The sequence below is a fragment of the Lepidochelys olivacea genome (genome assembly GCF_965140295.1).
Source record: "Lepidochelys olivacea isolate rLepOli2 genome assembly, chromosome: 4".
In the NCBI taxonomy this organism is placed as follows: Eukaryota; Metazoa; Chordata; order Testudines; family Cheloniidae; genus Lepidochelys; species Lepidochelys olivacea.
This window is the reverse complement of record NC_140414.1, coordinates 30,030,305-30,054,789: the sequence shown is the minus strand read 5'-3', so window position 1 is coordinate 30,054,789 and position 24,485 is coordinate 30,030,305. Positions and strand designations below refer to the sequence as shown.

At 43.7% G+C, this 24,485-nt stretch overlaps 1 protein-coding gene across 6 annotated transcripts in view; it reads right to left on the bottom strand.

Annotated features, from left to right (window-relative positions):
• SMARCAD1 (SNF2 related chromatin remodeling ATPase with DExD box 1) overlaps positions 1-23,579 on the bottom strand; it is a 77,926-nt gene extending 54,347 nt beyond the window's left edge. Inside the window, exons 1-5 of one of the 6 annotated variants that reach the window (XM_084626031.1) lie at positions 23,564-23,579; positions 22,024-22,271; positions 8,418-8,592; positions 4,258-4,426; positions 1,315-1,378 (exon numbers count right to left, since the gene is read on the bottom strand). In XM_084626031.1, the coding sequence (XP_084482157.1) occupies positions 1,315-1,378; positions 4,258-4,426; positions 8,418-8,592; positions 22,024-22,243 (628 nt within the window). In that variant the 5' untranslated portion in view covers positions 22,244-22,271; positions 23,564-23,579. Of the gene's footprint in view, positions 1-1,314; positions 1,379-4,257; positions 4,427-8,417; positions 8,593-22,023; positions 22,283-22,621; positions 22,801-23,422; positions 23,444-23,563 lie in introns of those variants that run through there. The other 5 variants (XM_084626029.1, XM_084626028.1, XM_084626030.1 and 2 more) reach the window with 5 other exon arrangements.
• Between the last annotated feature and the right edge of the window lie 906 nt (positions 23,580-24,485).

Sequence of the window (24,485 nt, the reverse complement as noted above, 5' to 3'; positions counted from 1 at the left end):
CTGTTTGGGGAGGCACCGCCTCCCCCAGCCTCCCTACCCGCCCCTGGCGCAGTCAGTCCAGGAAGTGACATCACTTCCGCCCCAGGCCCCGCACTCCACTAGGGACGGCTCTGTCTCCAATTCATTAAGGACACTGGGTATAGGTCCTGCAGCTAGATGGAAACTGCATAACCAAAACCTGTTATTTCATCTCTTGTATTATTTGATCTTGACATTATTGTATTCTATTACCTCGATCTCACACAATTCAGGTTTTTGCATAGGCCACCAACCACCAATAAAACTAATACAATTTAATCCTGGGGAAAAAGGTTTGACTCTGGATTTATAGGGAGGACACGAAGAAAGCCAAGAAGTAAGAGTGTCACATGTTTTCTGCTCTGTACCATTTCACACACTGGGATTTTCCATCACGTTACTAGGCATCTCAAATACCCCATAAGGCAACATTAAGAAAAAAAAAAAAATCTCTCGGGCCTAAAGACAGAGTTTGTTAGAGCTTCCACAAATGTATGGAGATACGCAAGATGGCTAACAATTCTGACTTAATATTTCAAACACTCATCCTAAGCAAACAACCTTACTGGTTGAATTTACTCATGAAAAAGCCCTGAAGGAAATAACTTCTTCATGCTACTGCTAATAAAAGTTTATCTGAATCTAGAGAGGTTTATGCTGCTTCCCTGCATTCATTGTTAATGGCAAAAACTACTGAGCTAACACTCAACAGGTCCTTTGAGGAAAACTTTAAGACTTAATTCACAACAAACCATGAATATAATACTCTAAAAAGTACCAATCAATACGTAGGCATTTGTTTATTCAGAATTAGAATCCAGCCAACTGGATTTTAGTGGCCAACTTCACATGGGCCACTAAACCAGATAAAATGAGTGTCAATATTGATCTGCGCTGGATTTGAACAGGATCGAGAGGTAAAAAGCTCTGGTACCCCATTGCAGTTTCCTTACATATGACATTAAAAAAAGATCACTTCCCCATAATTACTCAATCTGCAACTCCTGTTCTACAGAGAAGCCAGCAATAATGTATATAATTTTGGGTTCATAAATTAAAGCAACCTTGACCTACAGAAACCACCAAACTCTCCTTTTATTGTGAGAGCATGGAAAGAATCTAGAACAGTTTAAGTGAAGGGAAAAACTAAACGGTGTGAATATTTTTCCTCTTTGCATACATGTCTTGTTGGACTTCAATTTAAATATCCTCCCCTCAAGTTTGCTGCAATGTGAAAAATCTTCCTGAATAATGCACAGTTGGTATAACGTACCAGTGGTAAAGGTTACTGCATACCTTCATCATTGAACTTCAAGCCAGCAGCTATTGCTTCATCCATTGTGCTTGTTGATTCTATCAACTAACAAGAGAAAAATTAAGTGATCAGTGACAAATTGAACAGAAAAAAGGTGCTAAGTAATGGTTGAAACTATTATTTCACCGTTTTACAACATTTATAGTAAAATCTAACCACAGTAACATGCAGTCATTAGCCAAGCCAATTAGAGGTGCCAGTTATTGCCTTGGAAGGACTGCAAAAATATGGACTGAAATACTGCTTTTCAGGCAGGCAATTTTCACTTATTGCACTTCTTGAATATTCTCAAGACATCAGTGTTCACTTTTAATTTCTTCAAAAACTTACCTTAGTTAAAATTACAACGTTGGAAGCTTAAAATTCCATCGAGTTGTAAATATAAACGTTCTCTATTTAGCAGTTTTATTACTTCGTGCTAAGTCTTTCATATCAGTTGACTTCCTGGATCATGTGCATAAATAGGGTATCTTGTGCTGCTCTCCGAGTTTATATGAATTCTTATTCCCAAATCTAGGAACAGACCCTTCTCCCTCCCGTTACATAACATCTTGCATTTCAGGCTCTCAGTATTTTTATAAACTTGTGAACTTCAACACCTCTAAAGTGTTGCATTAATTTCATAAGTGAAATAATTTGACAAAGGTCATAGAACGAGTCAGTGACATAGATGGAAACACAACGCAGGAGTCCATGTTCTCACCCCCAATTTTAATCATTACACAATGCCTCAGGTTGACTACAATAGGATAGCTATCTTAAGCAAGCACCACTCACCCTAGAATCATTCATTTCCTGAGGGCTTGGTAGGACGGGCTGTACGGGGTGACAAAAGGACTATTGTTTACAATGTCCAGAAGAATGTTGCACAGGTGCAAACAAAGGCAAAAATTAGCCCTGCCATTAGAATTTAGAAAATTCTGTTGATAGGGAACCAAAACAGAAGCACTCTTACTCTCTCATGACAATGCAGTCAATTCAGCTAACAGGCGTTCCAGTTAATAGCTAAAAAACTGTCACTTAAGTCAGCAGATATGATTGAACACAAATCAGGTAGCCGATCTACTGGGTAATTAAGTAATATTTACTCATTTTTCTGACCCTTACTACACCGTGAAGTGCAATTCTTCCCTGCAAAGTGACACTAAAAATGGCACTTTGTATTTTCCAACCCAAATTTACTCAGTATACAAGTAAAAAAGAAGATTTCTTACTACTAATCAGCGCCCTTCACAATGATCCTCTACACAGTCACATTATTGAGAACGTGCGCCGACAGCTGAGCAGAGTGGCACTCTCAAGAAACAGTGCCAGTTGGAGCACCCACATACCTCAATACAACACCAATCCACTTGGAAAGATACTAGGCAGTGGGGACCAAGATAGGTTTCAGGAAGGACCCAGGAAGGCTATGGTGAAAGGAGAGACTCAATTTGGCTGACTTAAAAATGCCAAGGCTTTAAAAACTAAGCTAGCAGAGATTTATTCCCTGAAACTACACTAAAACAATAAAATGCAACCATATACAGGCATTAAAGTTCATTTTTGTTTTAGAGCTAAGTTTGAGTAAGAGCAGCCAGAAGTTCCAGGTTCATACACTAGCACATTTGGAAAGAACTAAGATGATTGAAGCCCCTTACCCCCTTTATAACACTGCCGCAAACATTTAGAACTATGGGGTGGGGCTTGTGGGTACTCCAACAGGCACTGCTTCTACTATACTGGTTGGCATCTCGCTAACACTGGTAATGTGCAGAGGCCATTCAAAAAACTTTCACCTCTCCCCCTGTCCAAAAACCAGCTCTGAACACTCACTTTGACATCTGAAAGTCAAGATGGGTTCTTTCCTATCTACACATCGGTGACACCTATGACATTTTCAAATTAAGCCTTCACTACTTATTTAAGTTCTCAGAAAGGAAGCATAGCCCAGCGGTTAGCATGTTAATCTGGAACAAGAAATACACAGGTTTGATACCCTGATCCACCACAGTCTACTTGTGTGACCCTGAGAAAGTCATTTAGTTCACTTGTAAAGTGGGGAGAATATTTCCCTATCTCACAGGGGTACAATGAGGATAAATACAGTAAAGATGGAGAAGTGCTCACATACTATGGCAATGGGGGCCATATAGAAGTGCCATAGATACATGTCTGTGTAGCACCATTTAAATTGAACAGGTGTGACTGAGGTCTTAATCTGAGGAAAGTGGCACAGAATAAATTTCAGCTAAAGGAGGGTAGAGCTGTCAACCATTACATAGTATAGATGGGCTTAAATGCAAGCATCCATACTGTGACAACAGCAGCCAATAGGCATTAGGCAGGCCACCTGAGACTAATGAGAAATATCAGAGATGTAGCTCTAAGTCAAAATGAATTGAAGCTGTATGGAAATTCTCCTTCATGAAGTCCCAAAGCAGTAGTCTAGGTTTCATTTTCATTGCGGAAAACTAAGGACTAGGACTATGAAAAAAAAAAAAAAGATCTACGATAACGTGTGGGACTGAAGTCCATGCCTTTGACTATACTAGAAAAAAAAAATTAAAAAAACCCAAAACTATATAGTGGCTGATGATCAGCAAACATCGGTTGCCTTACTCTGCCTGTCTAAATGGGGCTGAAGATCATTTTTACTGAGAGGGGAAAGGGCTAACCTCTGTTAAACAGGTGTTTCTTTCTGTAAGTTATTTAGCAAACAGTTTAGTCTCGTTTGCACGAACATGTTCTTAATATATTTAAATAAGAATGTAAAAGCTCTAAAGGGGGACTTTTTCGGAGTGTGGTAATTAAATTTTAAAATCTTATCAAATGGAAATACGCTTTTGTAAATAAGAATTAAGAAGTTCTTCCTCCATTCACATGGAAGGCACTAAAAAACACATATTGCCTTGGAAATAGGCTGCAAAACCAAACAGTATTACTTGTAATAATTCTTGGTCACTTCTTTGTGGAAAGAGTTCCTTCAGTGTTTGGAGTTTAGCGTCTCTGATGTCTTCCACCTCATCCATGTCTGGTGACTGGTCTGCATCATTTATATATGTAAATGTAGGTGGTACATCTTCAGCCTCTTCATCATCAGACTGTTCAGAGCTACCATATAAGGAAAAGAAATAAGACTTATTTCTACTTAGGAATTCTGTTTTAGCATCCCCATAATTTTTCAGTAAAAATGTAACACTACATAAGCTTATCTTCATATAAAGTAGCGGTTCATGTATTACCATTCTTTGAAAGAAACTAGAAACAATTTAATAGAACTGAAACCACACATCACTGATAGCACAGTTTAACAGGAAACAGTTACCTTGAAAAAAGGCCTTCATTCACCATAAAGCAAAAAAACAGCACAACCCCAATTTTTTTGCAAGATACCTTTGAGTCTTGCAAGCTAATATCCAGCAGAGCAGTGGATCTGGTTGTATCTTAGTTATCATCTATTGTTCAAAACAAAATGAAGCATCAACAATTCACAGAAGTCTTCAGTACATTAGCCTAACAATACCAGTGAACCCATTTCTGATGTGGGGTAGGGCTGTTACCTATTGTGTCGCATAGCCAGCCAACAGAATGATTTACATCAATCCGTAACGTCACTATCTGTGTCTTGTCAGTACCATCAGAGTTAATCTATTTCCATTTATGAAAGAATGAAGGCATTATCTAAACTCAAATTCAGGCTCAAAAGGTCCAACATAAATTTTTCCCAGAGATAAGACGACCGAGTTTGTAAAGGCCCTGTCCACACTCTCAAGGAAGGATCAAATCCACATCCAAGATGTGATCTAAATTACAAAATGAACCACGTGAAAAGACCTACTTGCAATACTTTAAATATATTAAAATGTGGCTCCATCTTGCAGTGTAGACAGAACCTAATTTTGGTTTTAACTATGTCCCTGAGATATACCAAAGCCTTGGATATATCCAAATCTATCAGGCTTACGCACAACTGGCAACCCTACAAAATGGAACCACGTTTCAGTTTATGCTTAGTTTTGTAGCACAGGCAGGACCTAAATGGAAATTCCATACTTGACTGTCTTATTTAGCTAGTTTGTATTTAGCTTATGTAGCTAGATGCCTAGTTTCTGTTTCGCTGCACTAAAGTTTGCCTGACAGTTAAAAATGACATACTTATACAGAGAATAGCATCACAGCAACTTAATTTAGGTAAGTGTCTGCAGAGAGGTGGGGCAGAAGAGAGTAAAAACTCAAACTGTTGCTGTTTCCAACTGACTCCGGCTATATACTTTTCCATTAGACTTCAATATGTGAATAACCATCATGCTGAGAAAGTGTAATAAAATATCATCTGTAAAAGATGTGTGCAAAAGTTTGAGAAAATATTTTCATTTTTCATCAGATACTACCCTGTTCTTGCATACAACTAGTGCTTAGAAAACTAAGCAAGCCTAAAACACACCTGGCCAACAGCACAAAGCTGTAACAAAGCAAAAAATTCCTTTCTAACTTCAGCTAGGAATCAGTTTATGCCCTTAAGCAGGAGGATGAGTATCTCTTGTAATATTTAAATACAGTGATGGTGCAAATGATAGTTCTATTAATATATTTTAAATCCTTTTTGCTTCAGTACCCACAAGAAAAGAATATTTGTACTAAGTCCAAAGAAAAAAACAACAAAAATCATTTGAAAGGTTGCATTTGCTAAATAAGGTGCTTACCAATCGTATCATGTATAAAATGCCAAGTACTTGACAAGAAGGTAATAAATAGTTAAGGACATCATAAATCTTACATTGCCCATATGATTGAGCATAAAGAAATGCATACTTAATCACAACATGGCAAGTTTAGTTCTGACCCATGAACTGGATTTTTTAATATATTCTAGGCAACTCAGATAGTGACACCTACAGTTAAGGTTGCCTGACACTTTCCATTAGAAAGATTTTATTTTCAGTGGTTTATAACCTCACAAAAACTAATGGTGAAGGCTAAAATTTTCCATGCTAGGTGTCTGCTTCAAACTGACAATGTTATAAAAGTTTGAGCTAAAACAATTTAGCTGTCTCAGAGAACAAGATTAAGGAAAAAATACATTTTACCCACGTTAAAAAAAAATTAACAGCAACATACATTGGAGCAGGGATTTGAAATTTGGCAAGGGTGGTTGAGGGGGGGATTGCTCAGGTGTCAGAATTACCATCCCTGTAAACATTCCCCCAATTTTGGCAAGTAAGATCCCTCTGGAAAAAAATTGTAGTTTGCTCAGTACAGCTAAATTCTCTGAAGACTGTTTGCAAGAGCATGCTCCAACCTCAAGTAGTTCCCACATATCAACATGACTACATATGCTATCCCACAGCGCAACTGAGCATGCTCCCAACGCAGGAATTCAGGGGCTGAGCAGGACTTTCGCCACAATTGTAACTAGCAGGGGCCAATATGGCACCAGACACTGGAACAAAGAGAGAGCTTCTCTCCTGTGCTCTCAGTGGTCCCCATGCTGGCACGATGGCAGCTTGGAAAAGATCTATGTAGCCTCACTCAAATGCAGAGGCGTGAAGAACACAGAAGGAAGACATGCAGGAGAAAGGAATGTAGGGGGTAACCACCATATGTAACCTCTCCTTGAGAGAGTGTTTTGAGATGATGTAACAGAATACCCAGTTTCATTGCAAATGGAAAAGGCAGCAACAGAAGAGGAAGAAAACAGGCACCATTCTGTTCACCATTTGTTTTTTAAAATATTCTTGACCTACTTTTCAACAGCACTGAAAACCTAGCAGTTTCCACTGACTGCAGTAGGACCCATGCAATGTAGTTGTAGCCATATCAGTCCCAAGATATTAGAGAAACAAGTTAAGTGAGGTAATATCTTTAATTGGACCAACTTCTATTAGTGAGAGAGACAAGCTTTCAAGGGACACAGAGCTCTTTAGGTCAGCTCTTCAGTAGTTAGCACATATTCTAAGGGACCATTCAAACCTCTGACTGCAGAGAGTATGTGCTAACTACTTACGCTAAACAATCAGTTCCCTACTGCCATTAGCTATAACCTTCAGAGTACGTTTCCCAGACCTGAAGAAGAGCTGTGTGGCTGGAAAGCTTGTCTCTCACCAACAGAAGTTGGTCCAATTAAAGATGTTTAACTCACCCACCTTGACTCTCTAATATCCTGAGACCAACATCGCTACAACTACATTGCATACAGTAAAATGAAAAGTCAGTTACTTACACAACTCTAGCCAAACTGCGGGATTGCACTGATTTAACTAAATAGATTTTTCTACCAGTTCAGTTAAATCAGTACAGGAATCCCCAGAGTACCTTTCCCAGACCTGAAGAAGAGCTCTGTGTGGCTCAAGAGCTTGTCTCTCTCACCAACAGAAGCTGGTCCAATTAAAGATATCACTTCACCCACCTTGTCTCTAAAATAAAACCCGTCATACATTCAACAATTCTGAAAGTCGAGCCATGTATGCATAACTATTTTTGTGCTGAACTCTCTTCACTATATAAAGTTTATTATATATTATGCCCTGAAGGAACACCTGACCATCTATCAACAGTGCTTCCTCAGGGGCAGAGGAACTGAAAAGCATTACGCAATTCTGAAGACTTCTGAAAGCTATAGTAAAGGAGTAATTTCCATTAACTTGAGGCCTCTGGTCATTCGACAATTTTGGCAAGACATGAGAACTAATCTGTCTATAAAACCGGGATGAAAGCAAGCAAGCTAAAGCAAAAGCCAATAGGTAAACACTTCAGCTAACCTTTTAAAACTGAATTTTGAGAAATCCTCTTGGTGGTGCTTGAATTCACTGACAATTGCCCATAATGTGATAAATACCAGAAGTATGATTGAAACTCATGTATTCTGGGATTTCTCCAGTGAACTAGGTAGTACTCAGAGGAAGACAACTCTTTAAAGAGGTGAAGCTTTTTGAGACAAAAGCTCAATACAGTCTGGTCAGTGGGGACATTCAAAACCAACATGGCATTTAGTCAGCACACATGAAATGCTTTTTTTTTTTTTTGGAAAGTAGGACATTAAAATTCATGAACTCACAAATGAAGATAATGAATACTACAGAAGAGTGGTATGGTGAAGACTTACATTACAATCACCTCGCTCATGGGAACACTGTCTTGTTTTGTACTGGAACACTTTGGTGGTCCTTGATCCTCACTATCCGAAGACACATCAATAAATTGTATCCCTCTTAGATTCTTGAAAGACGATAAATTCTTTTTCCTCTCTGCTTCTGGGGTTTCTGGGACACTGGAGTCTTCTGTACAAGCCATTTGGAGGATGGAGGAAAAGAATATAAATTCAAAATGTTTCATTGCAACTAAAGCCTCACCACAAAAGTTAGGATCTTTCATTAAAAAACATTGACTATTCAAATAAAGATCACACATTATGTGTTCACGAGTCCCCAGAATCCATGGATTTCCATCAGCAGACTTCTCATTTAAGTTCTCTAGTTGACCAAATTCCTGTGTTTGAATACCCAATAGCTTTAAACACAAAAGCCGTTCAAAAACATGAATATGGCTATTAAAGTGAACAACTGCTGGGTTACAAGCCAAATGTGTATAACCCACCTTGTGACACCTGTGACTTCACGGTTAGGCTGACCAATTACTTGACCAACTTGGTCTTGGATTTGCTGAGGCATACAGCAGACTTAAATTTCCACATGAACAATGACTCCGAATCAAACTCAAGATCTCTGGGCCACCCCAGACGTCATGTAACTATTCCAAGTGGCTTTTCACTCTACTCAAAAGTGCCCAGACTACCTTAATTCTTGGGTTAGAAATTCCCTTTGATTTCAAAAGGAGCATGTGTAGAGAAATGCAGCTCTGAGCTCTGTTTTCCAGCTAAACAAATGGCTCCCTACATCTCCTTTCCTTCTAAAATCTTTAGTGGCATAAATCCAAGATGGGGTCAGAGAGAGTAGATCTCCACTCAAGCCAAGCTTTCCCCATGCCTCCAGTCAGTCCTTTTTACTCCTTCACTTGAGCGGATGATGCAAGTGGTGATTGGAGCACCACAGAATAGTATGTTTGAGATTTAAGGTATATTTGGTGAGGGTGGGTTCACTTACACTACAAGCACATCTGTAGTTTAGGCCGTGTCTACACCCGAGAGCTTACAGTGTTGGATCACATGAAAGAAGTTCTGTATCTAGGATTAAAATCACAAACTAGTTTGATTCCCCACAGTTTAAATTCCAGGGTATTACTAATTAAGAGGTCTCTTGGTTTTTGGTATTGTTTCTCTCCCTCTATGTGTGAAACTTGCAAGCTGCTAATTGTGTTGGTACATTCTAAGACAGAGTCTGTTCTCAAAGCAATTCACAGAGAGAGAGACTCAAAGCAATACTCTAACAACAGAAACAGCACCCAGAGACTCCCCGCCCTTTCGTTGTATTCATCTCGCTTTGTTAACAACTGTGATTAAAAGAGAGATAGAGGATGTATGTGGATGGATGCTTGGTGTGGATAATAACTGAACAATCAGGGAGGTGTCAGCCTAAGAATCCAGTGTCCATCCGCCGAAGAAGGCGTCAAGTGGAAATAACCAGAGGACCCCCCAGAGGGCAGACTGGAATCCACCCAACAGCCTCAAGAATGGGAGAACCAAAGAACAAGATAACATCTGGCAGCACGGAGCCGTCAGGAACGTTCCATCTGCTGACTGATTCAGCAACAGCATGAGGAAGCAGTTCCCATAGACTGGCATAGGAAGAAATTCCGATAAAAATGGACTCTAGGAAGTGAGAACTTTGGGGTCTGATTCCGCAAACCAACTTCCAGGAGCATCAGATGAGCATCTGACAAGGCCCTGCTCCCTCTTCATGTCCAGGCCACCTAGCCAGTGGCTTGGCATAAGCAACCCTGGTAACTATGATAACAACCTTGCAGAACTTGTGTGTGTGTATGAATAAATACGAAATTGAATGGAATGTTATAGCTATAACTGCTTACTATGATTCTTTCTGTATTCACAGTAAATGTGGCATTTTGCCTTTTCCCTTTCATAATATCCTGCTGGTTTTTATTTTATTGGTATAACAGCAGCACAGCTGTACCGATGTAGCAGTGCCAACATAAGACTGCTCATGTAGCTGCTCTATGCCAATGGGAGGAAGCTCTCCTGTCTACATAATAAAACCATCTCAATGAGCGGCGGTAGCTCTGTCAGCAGGAGAAGCTCTCCCACCAAAATAGCACTGTACACACTACCACTTATGCCAGTGAAAATTATGTCACTCAATGGGCTGTTTTTTCACACCCCTGAATGACCTAAGTTTTGCCGACATAAAAAATAGCGTAGACATGGCCGTAGAGGTCATTTCATGATGCTGTTTGTTCTCTTTCAGATAGCTATAGTCAGGTAGATATTGCTCAGGCAGCTCCCATGCCAGTATATCCTACTCAGGTTACAGTCCACACTGCTAAAGCCCAGCAACCCAAGCCAGCTGATAGGGGCCAGCCCCGGGCATTTTATAGCAGCATAGACCTGCCCTTACATTACACACCAAAACGGGCACTTGGAATAGGTGGGAATTTCCACGTATTCATTTTTCAGTTGGGTTAGAGAATACAGTTTCAAGCGGTTTTCCAGAGAATACATAGGAATTACACCTCTACCCTGATACAACACGAAATTTGGATATAACGCGGTAAAACATTTTCCCTCCTCCCCCCTAAGCTTGCGTAAGCCTGGGAGGGATGGGGGAGAAGCGGAGTGGCGGCATGCTCAGGCAGAGTGGAGGTGAACTGGGGAGCGGCATGGGGAGGGCCGCAGCAAGTAACCGGGAAGGGGGGGGGGTGTGCCAGGCAGAGGAATGGCTTCCCGCCCCAGATCACCTCCGCTCTGCCTCCTCCCCCGAGCGCACCGCTGCTCCGCTTCTCCCCCATTCCTCTCTCCCTCCAAGGCTTGCCGCGAATCAGCTGTTTGGCGCGGCAAGCCTTGGAGGGAGAGAGGAAGGGGGGAGAAACAGAGCAGCGGCAGTGCGCTCAGAGGAGGAGGCGAGCTGGGGCAGGGACCTGCCGGTGCGTGCTCTGCACCCACCAATTTTTCTCAGTGGGTGCTCCAGCCCCGGTCAGGGGACAGGGATCGGGGTGGGGGGGTTGGACGGATCGGGGGTTCTGAGCAATCGGTCAGGGGGGTGGGAAGTAGGTGGGGGTTGGATGGGGGCGGGGCCAGGCTGTTTGAGGAGGCACAGCCTTCCCTACCTGGCCCTCCATAGCAAGTTCGATATAACATGGTTTCACCTGTAATGCGGTAAGATTTTTTGGCTCCCAAGGACTGCGTTATATTGGGGCAGAGGTGTATGTGGCACTCAAGAACTCTGATCTGAGGTAGAAGCCCCATGTCTTACTCACATATTCTCAAACTTTTTTTTTTTTTTCAAATGAGCAGAACTAGAAAAAACTGCTCAAGCAACTAGAATAAATTCAGACAGAAGCTGTATGATTTCCTTCAAGATGAGAAAAATTACAGACCCTGGAGGCATGCAAGACTGAAGGAAGAGGGAGAAAGCATGCATTGGAGACTATGACAGCTGCAGAAGGAGTCTGTTGTCAGAAAGCAACCGTGCAGGAAATAAATATAAAATAACCTGCAAGGTACTGTAGCAGTATTTGACAGAAACTCAGATAAACTAAATATATGACCTCAAGCAATTTACTGACACTGTGGAAACTTCTAAAAAACAGTATGAATTTTAAGACTGGAGGGGGAAAAACTGCCCATTAAATTGTAAAATGTATTGCTGACATATAACAGGGCTTTGTACAACAAGGCAGAGTCACTACAAAAATCAAGTAAAAACTTGAACTTGGATCCTGGCAGGGTTGAACAAGTGGACCTTCAATATTCTAGGGGAAAACTAAATCATCAGCCATTACTAAAATGTAACTTTTGCATGGGCCAAGGTCTAACAGCAATTGAAAGGCCTCAGGATTTAAGATAACATTGGAATATGTGAATACAAAAGGAAAAAAAAAAAGGTTTGTATCATTCCTGGCATTTGTCCATTGAGATGAAAAAAGGAAGAAAGCTCCTCTTGTGGAGGATGACCTTGTGCATAGCTAAAAGATGAGGCAACAATCCACTCTTCTCACTAAATTAAAAGTAAAAATAGAGAACATGTTTATTTTCTGGAATTCTGCTTCAGCAGAGAAACTCTTGTTTTATCAAACTGATAAAATTCTCTGGAACGTTTAGACTTGTAGCAAAACTTAGAGCGGGTCTACACTACACCTTAAGTCAATATAGCGTACATCACTCGGGGTGGGAAAAAGCTCTCCCCACACCCCATCCTCGAGAGACAAGTTTCGCGACGCCCATATTGGCACTGTGTCAGCAAGAGGCCCTCTCCCACCAACATAGCTTCCACTTCTCACCGAGGTGGAATAATCATGCCAGTGGGAGAGAGCTCTCCCGTTGGCATAGCAAGTCTTCACCAGATGCACTACAGTAGTGCAGCTGCGCCAATGTAGTGCTGAAGGATAGACTTGCCCTTTGATTTACTGCCCGAAGTTTGATCTCTATCAAACTATCATTTTGTGATATACTTGTTTCCTCCAGTGACAATTTTTTCTACATGCGACTGTTCACTCTACAGGAACTGTTACGTGCCAATCTTATGACGCTTCATCTGATATAAAAAGTATCATTAAACAGAAAAGCTTTGGAAATTCAGTCTAGTTAGTGTCGATTCAAAATGGCGCACACACATGCAGGAACCTGTGCTTTCCAGCCTTCTGCTGTCAAGTAGGAGACTGCAGAATCCCAACTACACTGTGAAATTTGACTGCAAAATATAAGCTTTCATTTTAAAAAAGTTTTTAGACAGCATGACAGCAATATGGTACCCAAATGGGAAACAGAAACCACAACAGTGGCTTCATGAATCTGCAAGCAGCTGGTAACAGCAGCAGAGATATCAACCTTGCTCTGAGACTTTTAGGGAGGTTTATGAAAAAAGCTAGGGAGGTTGCCTGGAACTCTCTCTTTCACCCCTCCCTTGAAAAAACCAGGACCGCTCCCCCTTCTTCCCCATTCGTTAGCCAAAGGGAGGGGGACACACCTGGGCCACCAAGCCACCCCTGTTGTGCTCCCCACCTGCACCTCAAACAGGAAGAAGGGGAGGACAGGCCCTAGGAAAGCTGCCTTCCTATGCCACCTAGGTCTTTTAATTACCTTCACCAGTCCCAGACCTGGACCTCCTGCCAGGGATGATTTTCATTCTCTTCTCCCTCCTCTCTCACTTTCCTTTCTCCCCTTCGGCACTGCCTTCTCCTGCCCTGCAGACTGTGCAGTGAGGGTCTGATAGGAGACAGGCTGCAGCAACTGTCAGTGGGGGCTTGGGATGTTGTATTCTCTGGCCCCAGGCTGCACATTGCACTCCAACTGCCCTGTGTGGCTCCCGCTACATAGTCCAGTGTGGGGTTTTTTACTTTATATACAACGAAATTGCATATGAATTAACATGTGCTTACAAAATTAGTAGGCTTAAGCCTGAATTAGTAATTTCATAATTACATGTTAAAAAATCAGGAGGATTTCTGAAAATTGGGGAGGGTTGGCATCTCTGCTGTTGCTCAAATTAGGGTTAACTCTCATTTTAATGACAGAAGTTTATACAGGCTGAACCTCTCTAGTCCGGCACCCTCTGATCTGGCAACATCTGTGGTCCAGCATGATTTTATTTTATGTTTTTTATGCTTTATCTACTTATTTCCTTGTGCCAATATAGTAAAACTGTGTAACAACAATACCACTTGGTTATGAAGAGAGCCAGTAAGCCTTGGCTAGGCAGCGTTGCAAGCGTTGTTCTGTTAAATCGCCTTGGCGATATAAAAATAAAAGGAGACCCACTCGCTACAATACTGACCTCCCATGGTTTGGCAAATTCTCTGGTCGGCACCAGTCAGGTCCCGAGGGTGCCGGACTAGAAAGGTTCAACCTTCATGTCAATATTCTTATCTTTCACTGCTGACGATTTTAGCAGAACAATACAGCTATATGCCTATCTGCCATTAAGGGAGGCAGCTGCAGATGCTAGGAGAGCAGGGAAATGTCTGGTTGTTGTCAAGGGTTGACATGATGATAGACTAGTTCAAGTCCCCCAAAAGAATTTCTAGCTAGCTGTCTATTCACAAGGGGTCAAGGAGTAGGACGCATCCTCTTCCTAATGCAAGAAGTTTCAACTGATTCCTAGTGAACACCACCCCATCTGCCCATACATGCAAAAACTCAGCTGACAAAAACCAATCCCCTCTTCCTTCCTTCTACACCGCAGTCAATATGCATTGTCAACACAAAATCCTACAACACTAAAAGAACAAATTACGAAGGCAGCATAAAATTGAAAAGCATTCCAAACTTGAGATCTGTATTGGGTTTAGTATCAGCATCAATACAAGAAATATTACTTCTATAGCTCCACAGATATGCATGACACTTCATAAAGTAGAGACAGGCTCCCTACTGTATTCCCGAGGGCGATCTGTGCAAAAAAAATTACAAATTTTGCACGGAGTATTATAAAATTCTGCAAATCGTATTTGTCAATAAGTAAACATGGCAGCTCCAGCATGGCAGTGGGGAGCACAGAACACCAGCTGAACAGAGGCTGGAGATCACACTGCAGGCCACCCCTCTGGCACATGAACTCGGTGGTGAGGCTGCACCCAACCCTGACACAGTGCAAGGATATGGCCTACCCCAAACACATCCCAGGGCCCTGTCCCTCTGTACCAGACACACAAGGTGTGGGCTGGCAGGCTCAGCCTGGCAAAAGTCAAGAGGGCTCTGGGTGCAGGGGGTTGAGGCTCAGCAGGGGGCTCCAGATGCAAGGGGGAGGAGAGTTGTTGAGGCTCAGCGGGGGGCTGGGCAGATAGGGGGGGCAGTTCCCTGTAAAGTGACCCTCCTCCCCCTGCAGCTGAGGAGCTATGAGAGCTGGAAGCAGGGGGAGGCACAGCATCCTGCAGCCATGGAAGGTATCTGGGGGTGGCTTTGTCCCAGCCCCGTACACACCTTGAGGAGGAAGAGCAAGTCCTCCCCAGTCCTCAGCCCAACCGGGATTACCAGCTGAGCCCAGCGCAGGATAGGAGCCAGCAGCTAGAGCGTCTCCAGCAAACACAACACCTCCCCACGCCGTGATTTACTTCCCTGCTGGCTAGTCTGGGTGCCCAAAATGACGCGCCTGCACCGCTGGGGAGGGCTGTGTGACCGCGCTTGTGGCTTCCCTCTGCTTCCCCATCAGAGAGACATTTTTCTGCAGGGAAGCAAAAAAATATATTTATGTATCTGTTGGGGACATTAATTCTGCACACGCACAGTGGCGCAGAATTCCCTCAGGAGTAGAGTTTACAGTCTAAATTTAGAAAAGTAACATGAAAACACAAATGGGACTAGGAAGAGGGGATCGCCAAGGACAAAGACATTATGATTGTTTAGAAGCTTGGAGCTTTGAGGATTATTGTTTTTAAAATGTTAATGACTAAAATTACAAGCCTCTTGGTGGTGATGAGTTTTGATAATGGACTTACAGCACAGTTCCTTTTTAAGAAAAGCATCAGGGAGACCACATTTGTATCACTCCTTTCTAGCTTAAAGTGTGCTTACTTTCCAAATAAAAAGATACTTTTCTAGTGCAAGACCTGGAAACTCAACCTAGGATCTGAAAATATTTTTTTTCCCCGTTATGCCCCAGAATAATGACATCTATTTATCCTGTGCACGCCGCCAAGCTTTCAAATTTCGTTTCAAGTCAAGGTGGTGGGAAAAGACTGGAAAGAAGAGGGAACTAGGGATGGAATTAAAATACACTTGCACAAATAAGGCACACATTGCTCAATTCATTTGTGGAAAAGAATATTTTTCAACTGACATAACCCAGGCATAAAAGAAACTAGACAATTGGGTCACTTACAAAGGATACTGTCAAGATTGAAAAATAATTGTTTTAAATAAGATACAATATTGTATGTAATGCAATATCTTAATCTCTGGGGAAAAAACCTACCCTAAAAACAAACACAATTTATTTTTAAACCATTAGTGGACTTTAGAAAGCCTAGACATCACCAATCTAGGGTACTAGCTCTCAGTGCATGCATTACTGCAGCCAATGCCTATGCACTAATACATCCCCCAAAACTCCTTCTGCCACACTGAATGTCTGCTCGTATCTGTGAGTACACAATCTGTTGTACTTTACACAGTTGGTTTCTATACCTTAAATACCCCCTATACAAAAGTCTACAGAGGGGAGCAAGTGAAAATGCAACTTACGCCATGTGCAGAACGGCTATCCACAACATTACTTAAAGTCACACTAGTCCTGTATTTGATAATAGGGCTGTCGATTAATCACAGTTAACTCACACGATTAACTAAAAAAAAATTAATCACGATTTAAAAAAAGTAATTGTGATTAATCGCTGTTTTAATTGCACTGCTGAAAAGTAGAATACCAACTGAAATGTAATGAATATTTTTCTACATTTTCAAACATTGATTTCAGTTACAACATAGAATACCAAATGTACAGTGCTATTATTTTTATTACAAATATTTGCACTGTAATTATAAATGAAATCGTATTTTTCAATTCACCTCATAGAAGTACTGTAGTGCAATCTCTTTATCCTGAAAGTACAACTTACAAATGTAGATTTGTGTGTGTGTGTGTTATATAACTGCATTCAAAAAACAAAACAGTGTAAAACTTTATAGCCTACAACTCCACTCAATCCTATTTCTTGTTCAGCCAACACCAACAGAAATAAGTTTGTTTATACTTATGGGAGATAATGCTGCCCGCTTATTTACACTGTCACCTCCAAGTGAAAACAAGCTTTCATATGGCACTTTTGTGGCAGGCATTGCAAGGTATTTAGGTGCCAGATATGCTGAGCATCCGTATGTCCTTCATCCTTCGGCTACCATTCCAAAGGACATGCTTCCATGCTGATGACATTTGTTTAAAAAATGGGTTAATTAAATTTGTGATTGAACTCCTTGGAAGAGAATTATACATCTCCTGCTCTGTTTTACCCACATTCTGCCATATATTTTAAGTTATAGCAGTCTCGGATGATGACCCAGCACATGTTGTTCGTTTTAAGAACACTTTCACTGCAGATCTGACAAAACGCAAAAGGTACAAATGCGAGATTTCTAAAGATAACTACAAACACTAGATCCAAAGGTTTAAGAATCTGACGTGCCTTCCAAAATCTGACATGGACGAGGTGTGGAGCATGCTTCCAGAAGCCTTAAAAGAGCAACACTCCAATACGGAAATTAAAGAACCCAAACCACCAAAAAAAGAAAAGTCAACCTTCTGCTGGTGGCATCTTGACTCAGATGTTGAAAATGAACATGTGCTGGTCCGCACTGCTGTAGATTGTTATCGAGCAGAACCTGTCATCAGCATGGATGCAAGTCCTCTGGAATGGTGGCTGAAGCATGGCATATGAATCTTTGGCACATCTGGCATGAAAATAGCTTGCGACGCCAAGTACAACGCCATGCTAACACCTGTTTGCACTTTCAGGTGACATTGTAAACAAGAAGCGGACAGCATTATCGCCTGAAAATGTAAACAAACTTGCTTGTCTGAGTGTAGGAAGTAGGAGCGAGTGGACTTGCAGGTGCTAAAATTTTACATTGAATTAAAAAAATAAAAGGTTTTTTTGTACATAGTGCTACATTTGTAAGTTCAACTTTCATAATAAAGAGATTGCACTACAGTACTTGTAATGGGGGAATTGAAAATTACTATTTCTTTTGGGGGTTTTTTTGTTTTTTTTTTTACAGTGCAAATACTTGTAATCAAAAACAAACAAAGTTTGCACTGTAAACTTTGTATTCGGTGTTTTAATTGAAAACAACATATTTGAAAATGGAGAAAACATCCAAAAATATTTAAAAATAAATAGTATTCTATTATTGTTTAACAACGCAATTACTTTCTTTAATTGCTTGACAGCCCTATTTGATAATTAATATATGAACATACAAACACAGGAGAAGCACAAAACAGCTGCATGGCTCAGTTCCCTCCTTTGAATTCAACAGCTACATGAAGCTACTGGGAATGCTAGTGAGACAGAACAGGCTGAAGTGGCAGTAGCAAACACCTGACACTAAATCTCCGTGTCAAACTTTGCATATTGAGAAATCTGCAATATATTGCAAAAAATATCTGGATTAAGAGCAGCTGGCTAAAGCTCAACACAGATGAGCCTAAAGTTATGCTGGTAGGAAGAGACATGCATTTTGAAGTATTTCCCTCATTTGTAACAACTCCATCCATCAAAGGCATGAGTCCTTGGATTGTTACAATGGTCTGCTGCTCTCAGACACAACACTGTACTTGCTTACCCAAATGAAGCTGGTTACATAAACACCCACATTTCACCTGCATCTGGCCAGAAGACTGCACCCGTTTGACTCTCATCTGTCCAGAGAGATCCATGCTTTTGTAACAACTGGCTTAACTATTGCCATTCTCTATACCTATGAATGAAGCCTAATGCCGCGAGAAAGAGCCAACTAGTTGAGAAACCAACAGCCCGCCTACTCACCAACAGAGGTCACCGGGAACACGTATTCTTATACGCCACACTTGGCATTGGCTATACATTCTACAGAGACCAAATCAAGATTGCTGTCCTGAGTTTCAAAGCCCTGCATTAGTGTAGCGACTGCACATGCACACACCGTCCATATGCTAATCCAAGATTAGCATGAAGCCTGGAGGGAGGGAAACTGTTGTGTATGCACAGTAGCTTTCAAATTATTTCTCCCTTAAACAGACATGGTTTAGGGTCCAGAATCTACTTGAAAATTAATTAATTGAAAATAAGTTAAGAAGTTTTGGATACCTCATCTGCCCTTAAATCCCATGCCACTTTCTGTGTTTTCAATAATACATGTCCTTTCTCTCTTCTCTATATGATTGCGACACAAAAGCCCTACAACCAGTAAAAACAGACTGATTCAAGTGGAAATACTGACTCAGGCTAACATACAAAGAAAAAAACCACACTTTTTCCTTTAATCTTTCCCTTTAAATATAAGATGACTGTTAACATTAGACAGTACAACCGTTTCAGAAGTAGATGTGATTATTAAACTGACTGATTTTTTTAATTAACAACTATTATGATAGCTCAATAGACTTCACTGATTAATCTGAAGACTTGATCCAAATAGAAATGAAGTTGGCAACCCGATCAGATAAACTATTCTCTGGGCCACCGCTCAAAGCTTACATTCTTACCACCCCCTATAGCACACGGGATCCCTAGTCATGGATCATGTACAAACACAGAACAAAAAGACAATCCAGCCCCACAGAATTTACCATCTGAGGCCAGGTCTCCACTCCCAAATTACTTTCGGTATAACTACATCACTCAGGGATTTGCACAATCCACACCTGTGAACAATGTAGTTATGCTGACCTAAGTGCCAGCATAGGCAGTGCTATGTGGATGGGAAAGCTTCTCCCACTGACATAGTTACCGCCTGTCCCGGAGGTAGATTAACTACACCGACGGGCAAGAGCTCTCCCATCGGTACAGAGTGTTTTCATTAAAGCACTACTGTGCCGAAGAGCGTTTTAAGTGCAGACCTGCCCCAAGCCTAAGATAACAGATAGACTAACAGACTGATAGGGAGTACAAGGATACAATGAGACAATATTGGTCAGCACATTCGGCAGTGTGCTAGGCCAGCAGCCTAGCAGTTAAAGTTTTTTTTTGTAGGAATCATGGCAATGGAGGATACTGAAGGAAGGTAATAGAATAATTTTCTAGATGCCTACACAGAACTCCTCCCAAATCGGAAGTGCAGTATGGGAAAAATCACAAACGTGGTTGTTTGAAAAGGTAAGGAATGGGCAATGAAGGCTGACATCATTGATTCACGAGGGGGAGGAGTCAACTTTAACAGCGAACGAACGAGAGAGGGTAAGTAGAATGGAGATAGGTTATAAAGGGCTTTGAGAGTGAAGACAAGTGGCTTATGTTTTGATGCAACAGATAACAGGGAAGCAACAGAGGGATGCAAAGAGAGGAGTGATGTGTCTGAAGGAGTGACTGAAACAGAGGAAAGAGAACCAAGAGAGACACAACCCTAGAAGCCAAAGGAGGACAAGATTTCAAGAAAATTAAGAGCATGGTAGACTGTTAAAGGCAGCTGACAGATAAAGGAGATTAAGGATGGAGTATTAGTTCTGAGCTTTGGTTAGGAAGATGTCATTCGACACTTTCACAAGAGTGGTTGTAGTGAAATGCAAGGTGTAGAAGCCAGATTGAAAAGGGTCTAGGATGGAAACTGAAGAGAGGAATTCCAGACAGCAGCTGTAAATACCATATTAAATTAGCTTAGAAATTAAAAGAAAAAGGGAAATGGGGCAGCAGTTGCTGGTGCAAGTGGGGTAAAGGGTGGGTTTTAAGATGACAAGGCTACAAAATGCTTATGTGGTAAGGTGAAAAGCCTTAGAAGAGAGAGTTTATGGAAAAGAGTAAGAGAGAATGAGAGTTGGCACAAGGGAAGGTGCATCACTGTGGCAAGTGGAGGGGTTAGAGGAGGTGAGCAGAATAGAAACTTCTGTATCAGTAATAGCAGAGATGGAGGAAAGAGTTGTAAGAAAAAGAGGAACTCACACCATATTTTGTCCATTTTCTCATCCAAGAAATCAGTGAGATCCTGTGTGGAAAAGTGAATGCAGGAGGACAGAACTGTTTGAGGAGTGAATTAAAGGTGATAAAAAGGCAGCTGGGATTCAATTACATTGGAGAAGTACAGCTGTTTAACTAGGAAGCTGACAGAAGTGAAGAAAGAGAGAACATATGTACTGGAGGAAATTACCCTCAGCATAAGATTTCTGCAAGGGCAGGAAGCTGGTACTGGCGGGAGCCAAAGCTGGAAGTAGGCAACGCAGAGCATTTGATGGAAGAGGAGTGTCAAGCATGGAGAGAGAATCAACCATATCAAAGGAACAAGGGAAGAGAGGACTAAAAGCACAGGAAAAGTCATCAACGTTGATGCACTGACATCATGGAAAGGCTGCATGCCAAGTTGCACGGGGGTGCTGATGGATGATGTTGAAAAAGACTATGTGATGGGCAGAGGGTGGTAACTGAACAGCAGAGAGATTAAGGGTTTGTACAGCACACATCACTGTAGTATTAAAGGTACTCCATAGATAAGTTAGATCTGCATAGTGATGTATATAGGGGATATCACATCCTCTGGTTTTTGGAGGTTCAAGGATACTTTCCTTGAGTGGTAGATAGGAGAGAGAGAGAGAGAGAGTGTGTGTGTACAATGTTAAATATAAAAATGCTTTCAGTTACAATGGAAATGTTTATACAAAAGGAAGGGCAACATGTTTTAAAAATTGTCAGGCTTCGGGTTAGCCTTAGTCAATGAAACACTTTATTACTGGTTCTCAGCAAGCTCCAAGCCTGACCTTTTAAATCCTGATTCAGCCCTCTATTCACTTTTATAGAAGAAAATGTTATGGCAGAGTCTGATGCTTTGAAGGCAGTTATCATGGAATAGTGGTATTTGGAAAGGGGGAGTTCTGAAGAAAAGCTGTAAGGGGGCAGATGCTTTACTCTTATAAAAACATTATCAACGTGTTTGTGCGAGACACAAATCTAACACGACTCACCAGTTTTCTCGGTCACATCTGATGTTGGAGTATCTGGCCTGCTGCTGTCATCTGTAACCTCATCATCACCACCGCCACCAGCAGCAGCAGCAACACTGTCTGCTGCAGCAGAAGGAGCAGCTGCTAGCTCAGCTATGGGAAGAGAAGGAGGTGGATTTTCCTGTTCCACTTTTTTAGACTTCTTCTCAAAGCGAAAGCGGTCCAGATTAAACAGACTCATAATCTCAGCCTATAGCTCCTGCTGCTGTCTGCAAGAGAGGAGACAGGATTAATTCTGCAGTCTCTGTGGGAGAAAGGAGGGAAGACAATCACCCATGGCTTACTCAAAACCAAAAGGCATGAAGACAACAAACGAACAGACACAGAAACTGCTACAGAAGAAAAAAACCGACGGGTTGTTCGCCCTGCCCTCCACCCAGCATGGCCCGGGACAGGCCTTGGCCCGGAGACAAGGAGAAAACAAGCCCATGTGGAGAGGGGCAATGTAATATATTACACAAGGAAAGGCGAAGCGGGAGTCCAGTCCATCCCCTCCCGACCCCCAATCCGCTCCCCGAGAGGCCAGGAGAGGTCCCCATCCAACGCCCCCAGCCCGCACCTGTCTCACCCGGGCAGAGCCACCTGGCTGACAAAGACAAAAAGGAGGCGGGCGAGGAGGGACCGATGATGCAGGCGGGGAAGGGGAGGGGGATGAAGCGGAAACTGGAAGCGGCTCAGCCCGCCGAGGCCCGGATAACCCTGCCCCGGCGAACGCGGGTGCAGAGGCACCAGCAGCGCCCCCGCCGCGGCCTCTCCAGGTACCCACCAGGGCGGGGGCGGGGGGGGGGGGGGGGCAGCGGCGGCAGAGGAGCCTTTTCGGAGGCAGAGCGCGGCGACGGCGTCAGAGGGCGGCGACAGCGGCGCGCTTCATGACGACTTCACCGCTTCCCAGCAGCCCCTTCGCCTGCCGGCCTCTGGAGCGCGCGCGCGCGCGCCACAGCGCACCACCCACCCCGCCCCTTCAAGGGCGGGCCTCCGCCGGCCTCCCGGGGACCGTGTCCAGCCCGCAGCGCGGCCCCGGCGCTGCTCCTGGGTGGCGGCGGGAGGGGAGTGAGCTTCCCCCGCAGAGCGGCGCCGGCGCCAGCCCCTGGGGCAGGAAAAACTAACTCCTCCCCCCGGCAACCCGCCGTGCGGGAGCCCTGCGCTGCTCCCCCTCCAGCCAAAGCCCGCGTCGTGCGAGCAGCAGCGCGGGCCGCGGAGCGCTGGCTGCAGGTGGCAGCGTACGGATCAGGGGTTAACGGAAGAGCAAGGGCTTGGCTGAGGTCCTTTGCCTCATCCCCCGGGTGCTTGGGCCACGGAGAATTGCCCGACCCGTTCCTCGGGCCCTCACCCCTGCTCGCTCTGCCAGGGGCCCACTTACCCCCTCCTCTCCCACCTACTCAACTGGTGAACTTCCAACCCCCGCTCCCTGCCTCAGGCACGGCCCAAGCTCTGCCGGCCGCACGTGAGCAACGTGACAACCGCGTGTCCCTGTGCCCCGCGGGGCTGCGGAGACGCTCACCGCGGCTTGCCAGCTTCCTCTGGGCACCAAACCCAGCCGCCCCGCCCCGCCCCGCCCCGCCCCTTCCCCCCACGCCCTGCCTTCTCCCTCCCTCCCTGGCTGGCTGGCTCTCCCCCGCCCTCGTTCCCTTGCACCGGGCTCGGGCAGGGGCCTGGGGGGGCTCTAAAGGGGGGTGCAGGCTCCAGGGTACAGGAGGGGGCTTCAGGCTGGGGGTGGGGCCAAGGGATTTGGAATGTGGGAGGGGGCTGCGGGTTGAGGCAGGGGGGGTGTGGTGCAGAAGAGGGTGAGGGCCCTGGGGTGGGGCCACAGATGAGGGGTTCAGGGAGTGGGAGGCAGGAGTTGGGGCAGGGGGGTGAGGCACTGGGGTGGGGCCACAGATGAGGGGTTCAGAGAGTGGGAGGCAGGAGCTGGGGCAGGGGGGTGAGGGCCCTGGGCTGGGGGTACAGGCTCTGCTCTGCAAAAGGGAGCTCTGGAGGGGGTCATGGTTGTGGTGCAGGAGGGGACATGGGCTCTGAGCTAGGGCCAGGGATGTCGGGGGGGGGGGGGGGGGGTTCAGGGCTGGGGCAAGGAGTTCCCAGCCAATGGAAGTGTGAAGCCAGTGCCCAGGGTGGAGACAACATCTGGAACCCCATAACCCCCCTCCCAAGGAGCCAGACCGGCTCGTCATTTCCAGGGCACAGCGTGGTGCCCTAGCTCAGGTAGGGATGAACCTGCCTTAGCCCCGCTGCAGCGGCACCTGGGCTTTTAATGCCCCAGGCCACTGTGCCAACTGGAGATGCCAGCTGCCTTTTTCGATCGCATGTTCTGGTCGACAACTGGTGATCCTAAGGGCACTGGGCATGGAGCAGTTGGAAAATTGGAACTGTGCTGGGGCCCATCCATGACCCATAATTCCTCCACTGCTTTTTTTTTTTTTTAATAC